General features: G+C 37.8%; 3 protein-coding genes and 1 long non-coding RNA gene across 4 annotated transcripts; 2 read left to right on the forward strand and 2 right to left on the reverse strand.

Annotated features, from left to right (window-relative positions):
- The first annotated feature begins 485 nt into the window (after window positions 1-485).
- LOC103518011 (protein YIPF5-like) lies at window positions 486-1,001 on the forward strand. The gene has a single exon (XM_017447658.1). It carries the CDS (start codon window positions 486-488, stop codon window positions 999-1,001), a length of 516 nt encoding a protein of 171 aa, XP_017303147.1.
- Window positions 1,002-1,037: 36 nt separating this feature from the next.
- Window positions 1,038-3,382, reverse strand: LOC103518012 (CCR4-NOT transcription complex subunit 6-like). The gene is made up of 5 exons (XM_008483063.1): window positions 3,189-3,382; window positions 1,802-1,953; window positions 1,524-1,653; window positions 1,173-1,312; window positions 1,038-1,123 (listed from the first exon to the last, which is right to left on the reverse strand). The coding sequence occupies exons 1-5, from the start codon at window positions 3,380-3,382 to the stop codon at window positions 1,038-1,040; spliced, it is 702 nt and encodes a 233-aa protein (XP_008481285.1).
- A 209-nt stretch (window positions 3,383-3,591) lies between these two features.
- LOC103518013 (protein YIPF5-like) lies at window positions 3,592-4,600 on the forward strand. Its single transcript, XM_008483064.2, has one exon. It carries the CDS (start codon window positions 3,592-3,594, stop codon window positions 4,339-4,341), a length of 750 nt encoding a protein of 249 aa, XP_008481286.1. The 3' UTR covers window positions 4,342-4,600.
- Window positions 4,601-4,726: 126 nt separating this feature from the next.
- Window positions 4,727-5,269, reverse strand: LOC113471062. The gene is made up of 2 exons (XR_003393902.1): window positions 5,233-5,269; window positions 4,727-4,868 (listed from the first exon to the last, which is right to left on the reverse strand). It is a non-coding gene; the product is annotated as an uncharacterized LOC113471062 (long non-coding RNA).
- Between the last annotated feature and the right edge of the window lie 3,872 nt (window positions 5,270-9,141).

The raw sequence follows: 9,141 nt of genomic DNA on the forward strand, positions 1-9,141 counted from the left end.
TTGAAGTTTGACAGATTAGATTTGGTTCAATCGGTGAATTTTCTAACTAAAGAAGAAAAAAGTAGTGTATTAAAGTGAATACTAACATACATATTTGGGTCATAAAATCAAGCAATACCTATACTGGTGAGTTACTCTGAAAAACTGAAAGAGGGAAAAGACCTGCACAAAGTCCCAAGCTTTTGATCCCTGAACATAAAAACCTAGCAAGCACGAAGCATTAAACGAAGGTAGCAGTAAAACATGTTTTACAGCAAAGGATTCAGGTACAAGTGCCTCGGTAATGTAGAAAGGAGGGTGCTGGTTTAATGCCAGCCAAGGCATGAAATTTCATCATTTCAATTATTTGACCACAATAGTAGGTATAGCCTATAGCTGTAAGTGTTAGGTGGTTGAAAACCCCTCCAGTGTTAACCTTGGTTAGTGGTTACCCTAAACTCCCTGAAGTGACCCCGATATTTATTGTTTTCAGTGTGAACCTCAGCATGGGTGACATGAATTCCTGGCACGAACAAAAATACTCGGAGGATCTGGCATTCCAAGATTATGCCATGGAGGATCAAAACATGCAAGACAATCCTGCATGGAATAACCCCTACATGAATCCCATACAACAATCACCAGTGTCTGCATTTGATAAAAATCAATACACATCTCCTAAGAGAATTTACACAAACAATTTTGAAGATGAAGTTCCTCTCTTGGAAGAACTAGAAATAGAGCCAGACAAGATCATAAAGAGAATGTTACTCATATTAGACCCATTCAATTCATGTGTTTATTTAGAAGAGTATGATCTCATGGGACCCATCATGTTATGTTTCTTATTACCGAGTATACTACTCCTCTCGGCTAAAGCCTACTTCAGTCATGTGATAGGCTTTGGTGTGCTATGCTCATTATTAAAACGAGAGAAAAAGGTTAGGAAGAACAAACGTAGAGCTATTCTCGTAAAATCATCATCTAGTAATTCTAGTAAGTCTCGTTGGCTTGGAGGATAGCGCACCTGCTAAAATCATTAAAGTAGTCTACCCAGCCTAGTAAGGGTAGGGCGCCTGCCTCGTGAACGCCAGGTTCTGGGTTTGATTCCCGCCCGGGGCGGACTTTATCATTACAGTTCCCCCTAGTCTCAAAATTACTATAGATATAAGCCCATACAAGCAGATTCTTACCAGAAGGTATGTGTGGATGAGGACATCCGATGACTTTGTTTTCTTTGAGCCAATCTTGATTGAGAGGGCCCAGAAGTCCGAGAGGAGTCATGTTCTGCTTCGAGTAGAAGATGTAGTCTATGATACCCTTGAAATGAAACCTGGAAAATAAATAGACATGCTGAGACGTGCGGAAGAGGCATTTTCTTTTAAAGATGAGTGTTTCGCCGCCGTTTTTATTTCGTAGCAATGAAACAACGGCTACATTAGATGCGTGCGAGGAACTTTTCAAAGCTACCAAGAATCAGCACCGCACAGCCATGTTATTTTCTAACTTTCGATAAAAGAGGAACAAAATGGAACAACAAGAACAAAATTTCCAAGTTTCCTATGGCCGCCACTGATAGATTGGCCATGACGTTAACAATGTGACATGATTTTCCAACATCATCTCCTTGTTTTCTATGTTTTCCATTTATTCTCAGGGTGAGAAGATCAACCACTGCTTGACACGCATTTATATTTTTATACTAACTGAGTTCTTGTTATTTCTTGATCAAAACACTTAGAAGGGAAGTAGGTAGGTCTTATTCTTTATCTTCCCTAACCTTTTATTATACATGCAACTTTCCTAAAAACTATAAACTTACCATTATCCCAGGCAGCTTCTTTTGTTTTGAGTAGTGCGGCCAAACCAATATTGTCCTTGGGCATTACTCGATTCAACATGTCGTCCGAGCCTTCTGAATTAGCCATGGCCAGTTGGTTGAACTCAATCAGGTGTTCTTTGATGAGGGAGAATCTGGAACCAATGATAAAGTAAACATGTTTATTTTTTATGAAGAGGTTTGATAGAGGGAACTGTAACTGCTAGGGTCTTATTGTCCTGAAATCAAAGAGAAGGAAGACAGGATAGGAGAAAGCCAGCCGTTCTGAGAACGAACCTTATTCCTTCAGGATAAAATCCGCCCTGGGTGCGAATCGAACCCGCGGCCTAGCGCTTACAAGGTAGATGCGCTACCAACTAAGCTAACTAGGCTGGCTAAAATAAGTGAATCATAGGTAATAAATACCTTTCATCATTCAATGATTAACTCATTTCAAAAACCTCGTACTACCTTTGCATGGAGGGACAGGAAAATATCAGATTTCATGATCAAACTCACTTGGCCGTTCTGTAGAAAATGGCACACCCGTCCACGTATTTCCTGTCATTCTCAGCCATGGTTTTGGCTCTTGATTTGGGCGAGAAAATCCCGTCGTAGCCATCCGATTTCAGTTCAGGTAGAAAGAATTTGTAAAACTGATCTGTCTCCACTTCCTAAAAGCAGAAAATAGAAATAAAATCATTACTAGTATAGCTAGCTATACTGTATAGTAATAGAAAGTAAAAATATCGTAGGGTACATACATGGTTGTAAAATATTTGTTGGTTGTTTGCCCCTCACTTAATTGCAAACCTCATACTTTGGACCTGATAGTGTAGGTACCTCGAATTTTAGAGAAACTTTTCCCCCATTCTCATCACTTACTAGGTAACTACTTTTCTTTGAAATTTGGGACATTCTTTTAAAATTTGATAAATTTATGAACGCCCTGTTATTGCACTGTTTATGCAATGTGCATCATTACAAATATCAGGGTACACACATGTTTATTTTTTATGGAGAGGTTTGATAGAGGGAACTGTAACTGCTAGGGTCTTATTGTCCTGAAATTGAAGAGAAGGAAGACAGGATAGGAGAAAGCCAGCCGTTTTGAGAACAAACCTCATTCCTTCAGGATAAAATCCACCCTGGGTGTAAATCGAACCCGCGGCCTAGCGCTTACAAGGCAGATGCGCTACCAAATAAGCTAACTAGGCTGGCTAAAATAAGTGAATCATAGGTAATAAATACCTTTCATCATTCAATGATTAACTCATTTCAAAAACCTCGTACTACCTTTGCATGGAGGGACAGGAAAATATCAGACAAAAAAAAAATCCTCACACAAAGAAAACCCTGCCAAAACAAAAAGATTCATTATCAAACTCACTTGGCCGTTCTGTAGAAGATGGCACACCCGTCCACGTATTTTCTGTCATTCTCAGCCATGGTTTTGGCTCTTGATTTGGGCGAGAAAATCCCATCGTAGCCATCCGATTTCAGTTCAGGTAGAAAGAATTTGTAAAACTGATCTGTCTCCACTTCCTGAAAGCAGAAAATAGAAATAAATATCGTAGAGTACATACATGGTTGTAAAGTATTTGTTGATTGTTTGTCCCTCACTTAATTGCAAACCTCATACTTTGGAACTGATAGTATAGGTACCTCGAATTTTAGAGAAACTTTTCCCCCATTCTCATCACTTACTAGGTAACTACTTTTCTTTGAAATTTAGGACATTCTTTTAAAATTTGATAAATTTATGAACGCCCTGTTATTGCACTGTTTATGCAATGTGCATCATTACAAATATCAGGGTACAGTCACCAGTGTCTGCATTTGATAAAAATCAATACACATCTCCTAAGAGAATTTACGCAAACAATTTTGAAGATGAAGTTCCTCTCTTGGAAGAACTAGAAATAGAGCCAGACAAGATCATAAAGAGAATGTTACTCATATTAGAATCACCAGTGTCTGCATTTGATAAAAATCAATACACATCTCCTAAGAGAATTTACACAAACAATTTTGAAGATGAAGTTCCTCTCTTGGAAGAACTAGAAATAGAGCCAGACAAGATCATAAAGAGAATGTTACTCATATTAGACCCATTCAATTCATGTGTTTATTTAGAAGAGTATGATCTCATGGGACCCATCATGTTATGTTTCTTATTACCGAGTATACTACTCCTCTCGGCTAAAGCCTACTTCAGTCATGTGATAGGCTTTGGTGTGCTATGCTCATTATTCATGTATTGTTTATTGAATGTTATGTCACCTCAACCTGTAGTTGCAACAACTGTTGTGTCTGTATTAGGCTATGGGTTGTTGCCACAGATTATTTTGGCCATGATAGGCATTTTAATGCCCCTGTACTCTATGCTAGGTTTTATTCTGGCTTTTGTTTGTGTCTTGTGGAGTAGTTTTGCAACATCTAGGATATTCAATGTTCTAATGAACACTCAGCATCAGTCTTTACTAATAGCTTATCCTTGTGCTTTGTTATACTCTGTGTTTACCTTGCTAGTACTGTTTTAATGTAATGCATGTAGACCACATGGTATTGAGAGCCTTATTTGTGATTTAGGTAACAATCAATGAGGGGTAAGTTAATTTTATGTTTATTTTTAATGCCATATAATCTGATTAATATGAAGTATATTACAAGCTATGTGTTAGTAAGATTTTTTGATTATTCAGTATTGAGATTAGTGCCACTGTTTTAAAGTGGATTTCAATCAAGCTCCTAAGGAGGTAAATAAAATCACATTTATAATTATTTATATTTTTATACTAACTGAGTTCTTGTTATTTCTTGATCAAAACACTTAGAAGGGAAGTAGGTAGGTCTTATTCTTTATCTTCCCTAACCTTTTATTATACATGCAACTTTCCTAAAAACTATAAACTTACCATTATCCCAGGCAGCTTCTTTTGTTTTGAGTAGTGCGGCCAAACCAATATTGTCCTTGGGCATTACTCGATTCAACATGTCGTCCGAGCCTTCTGAATTAGCCATGGCCAGTTGGTTGAACTCAATCAGGTGTTCTTTGATGAGGGAGAATCTGGAACCAATGATAAAGTAAACATGTTTATTTTTTATGAAGAGGTTTGATAGAGGGAACTGTAACTGCTAGGGTCTTATTGTCCTGAAATCAAAGAGAAGGAAGACAGGATAGGAGAAAGCCAGCCGTTCTGAGAACGAACCTTATTCCTTCAGGATAAAATCCGCCCTGGGTGCGAATCGAACCCGCGGCCTAGCGCTTACAAGGTAGATGCGCTACCAACTAAGCTAACTAGGCTGGCTAAAATAAGTGAATCATAGGTAATAAATACCTTTCATCATTCAATGATTAACTCATTTCAAAAACCTCGTACTACCTTTGCATGGAGGGACAGGAAAATATCAGATTTCATGATCAAACTCACTTGGCCGTTCTGTAGAAAATGGCACACCCGTCCACGTGTATTTATGACAAGAGAAAGGGAGAACTTGATTTCAATTAATTTATTCTTATGGAGGGAGCGCTTTCGTCGATGGATAATATCTCACTCCTATTGGTTTGTGTACATCCTGAGTACATCTTTACCAAAGGTTCAGGCTTTATCTTTTTTCTCAATACAATAAATAATCTTCTTGGACAAGAGTGTTAGCCTTCTTTCTTCATCATGATCAACACGAGTAATTAATTGTCCATGGGTTTTCATTTTTCATGGCAATTTTATGGGCGTTCACAATTATTTACCTATTCTTTATTAGAAAAAATTACCTAGACGAGATAATTACCAGTTTTCTAAAATACCTTGTGTGGATTTCATGCTATTTATGTGGTGTTCAGCTAAGTTCTCCGTACAGATATACTTGACTTCCCGCGTCACCTTTGCTTTCGCAAGTTGTATGTCTTATCTGCATAATTCTATCTAGCAGATAGTGGCGGAACTACTAGGGGAGGAATAGGGGATCAAGTTCTATTGCATTTTGCATTATAATACAAATCTCAACAGAGTCTGAGTTGCCATGTCTCGTACGCAAAGACGAAGTGTGTGCTTGCTGATGACTAATGAGAATAATACAAATCTCAACAGAGTCTGAGTTGCCATGTCTCGTACGCAAAGACGAAGTGTGTGCTTGCTGATGACTAATGAGACAACCAGACAACCATTGATAAATGAAGTTCAGTACTTGGAAGACAGATAAAGCCTTGTGATTAAACTTTGTTAAAATATTTATGGGAAAATATTTGATAAATGAAGTTCAGTACTTGGAAGACAGATAAAGCCTTGTGATTAAACTTTGTTAAAATATTTATGGGAAAATATAAATGATGTAAATAAAGTAAATAAATTCAAAATAACCCAATCTAACAAAGTGTTGTTGCAAAATCTTCCCCTGATGGAAAAGTTGAAAAACACATGAAATATATAATTTATCCAATACAATGTAATAAAGTATAATTCAAAATGACCCAATCTAACAAAGTGTTGTTGCAAAATCTTCCCCTGATGGAAAAGTTGAAAAACACATGAAATATATAATTTATCCAATACAATGTTGTGAAAACAAAGTTAACTTTGAGACTGAATAAAAAATGCAGATTCCTCAAGAAAGCAACGAAAGTAAACATGTTTCCTCAAGAGGAACACACAAAGAAAAGTTGGAATTCGTGTGAAAAAAAGTTAACTTTGGGACTGAATAAAAAATGCAGATTCCTCAAGAAAGCAACGAAAGTAAACATGTTTCCTCAAGAGGAACACACAAAGAAAAGTTGGAATTCTTATTACCCGCATTACGTGGGTTCTACATACGTGAGGAATGCAGAATGTAGAGTGGAATGATATGGTTAATCTTCAATGTTCATCATGCTGGTGCAAGTTTCCTTGAACTTGAGCATGTCAACTTCATGGTGGAACATATTCATCTTAATTATAACATTATGCATGTGCAGTCTACTGTGTGTACGCTGTTGCCTATGACTTGGACAGTTTCATTTAGATGTGCTTACAAATGCAGGAGCTGTTGACTATTAGGTAATTCTTCCAAAATGTGTAATTTCTTACAAATCAAGGCTTCCCTGTGCATCAAAGCTTTGTTTGCAGATTAGAGGTAGTGCTATATTGTCTGGAGCTCTGATGGTTCAACGTACTACTTCCTATATGTCTTATAGTCACCCTGTAAGGTATACTCGTAAGTTGCACCAAGCACATGTAGAATATCATATTGACGGGGTCTGGTGCTTTATATTTTCGTATTGCCGCGATGTAGACCTTGTGAACTTGACTGCATAGACTGCTGCAAATGATTTAGTACTGGGACTTCGTGGGGGCGTGGGGAGATCACACGGAAAGGAAAAGATCAGGTCACAAAAGTTGCGACATGTTCAACATATCTGAGAGAAGAATATACTCAGGCTAGCCACTCACTATCAGGTAGACCTGACAGGTACACCTGATCGGGTAACCTGATTAGGTATATCTAACACCTGATGAGCACACACTATCAGGTAGACCTGACAGGTACGGCTGAAAAAGGTCCGTCTGTCAGGTCTACCTGATGAGCACACACACTATTAAGCAGACCTTATCAGATGTACCTGTCGTCAGGTCTATCTGATAGTGAGTGGCTGGCCTGAGAGAAGACTCAGGCTCCCGATCATGTTTCTGATCATCATTAAAATAGAATCGAATGACTCAATGGCATCATTGAAGAAGTTACGAAAGTCTTTTCGTAGTCATTTGTCTTTAGGAGGATTCGCTTGCACTTTCAAAAGTGATCGCGTCATTTACATGCATCGTGATTCTTCACGGAAAGAAGAACATTGTTATGGAGAAGATAATTTGACTGTCGTAAACAGCTACTCTATCCAATTCAAGCACATAATTATGTAATCTGTATCTTTTTGAAAAACATTTTAATTCTAGCTGAGTTCACACATAATGTTATGGCGGTCTCTTCTTGATAAATTGTGTGCCGCGTCCATTTTTGTTTAGGACTATTAATTGCACTGGCGTTCACACATAGTCGACGGCTGTCGATTCACATCGACTATGTGAGGACACAGCTTTTCATTCACTTAGAAATCAAAATGCATGTGCCCCATTGCACATTATGTCACCAAATCCACTGAACTGTTTGTCCAATGCGGGTATCAGGCTATTAGGGCCATGGCACAGAGCGGGCAGAATTTTCCTGCCAGTGTCGATAACCTCGTGACCCATAGCGATCCCAACATCCGCACACAAACACATAACTTTCACTCGAATGCATCCACTTGGGCAAATCCAAGGTGATCCACTACCATGAGGTCCCCCACACCAGAGGTTCAACGTGTAATGATGAGTTCAGTTTTTTAGTCGTTTCAATGCACACGACTACCTGATGCCTCATGTGCACCAGTTCGAGGTCATAATATTAGGATGGACAGAAAATTTGATATGTTCAAACCCTTCTCTTTTTCTATAGGCTACCACGGTCAAGTACTCTCGGTCGAGGAGAATGAACCTTCAGGGAGAGGAATCACTCTGTTTTTCCTTTTCAATTTTAGATAAATCAAAGGAAAAGAATAATAAAAATTGTTTGGTCCAAATCGAATAGTAATTTTCACTTTCTTTTTTTACTTATCCTTTCCATCTTTCCTTACTTAGTCTAAAGTTTGTATGCGTTGGGACCGAAAGTTCCGAGGCACTGGATACCCTCATTAGTTTCAAGACTTACCACTACAAGATGGGCAGTCTGAGCGATGATGGTCAGAATTTCGACAATAGTTCTGCATCCTTACATGTCACGTAAAGAAATGCCCTTGAAATCACTCGTTATCACAATTAGATTACAAAAATAATACCTACTGGGTATAGATACTGACTCTTCAAGAGTTAGGGCAGTGAAAAGTGTTAGCAAGCATTAACAGAACTCATCACAGGAACTAAACAGATCAAATGAAGAACGTAAATTTGAATAATTACCAAAATTGCTAAAGTACAAATATTTTAAAGTTACAATTTTTGTTCAAAACAAGTAATGCACGAAATTTGGAAAATTCAAAGTACGGTAAAGAAGGTCTTCTGCTTCGTGCAATAGTACCTATCTTCTTACAAAGATAGGATAACACATTGGCAGTAAAATCACGTATTTTAAAACAAAACAAATAGAAATAATCAAATCAAAACAAAATATACGTGTAGTAATGGATCAGCATCAATTTCGACAGGGTGGTATTAGTGCTCCTGAATATCTACCGTGAACAAATATGTATGTTAATTTTATTGTACACCATTCAAAAAATATATCTTTCAATGGGCTACATATTGCTATCTTCAAAATGGCTCTTGCCGAACTTTACG

Source organism: Diaphorina citri, unplaced genomic scaffold, assembly GCF_000475195.1.
Source record: "Diaphorina citri unplaced genomic scaffold, Diaci psyllid genome assembly version 1.1 scaffold2040, whole genome shotgun sequence".
In the NCBI taxonomy this organism is placed as follows: domain Eukaryota; kingdom Metazoa; phylum Arthropoda; class Insecta; order Hemiptera; family Psyllidae; genus Diaphorina; species Diaphorina citri.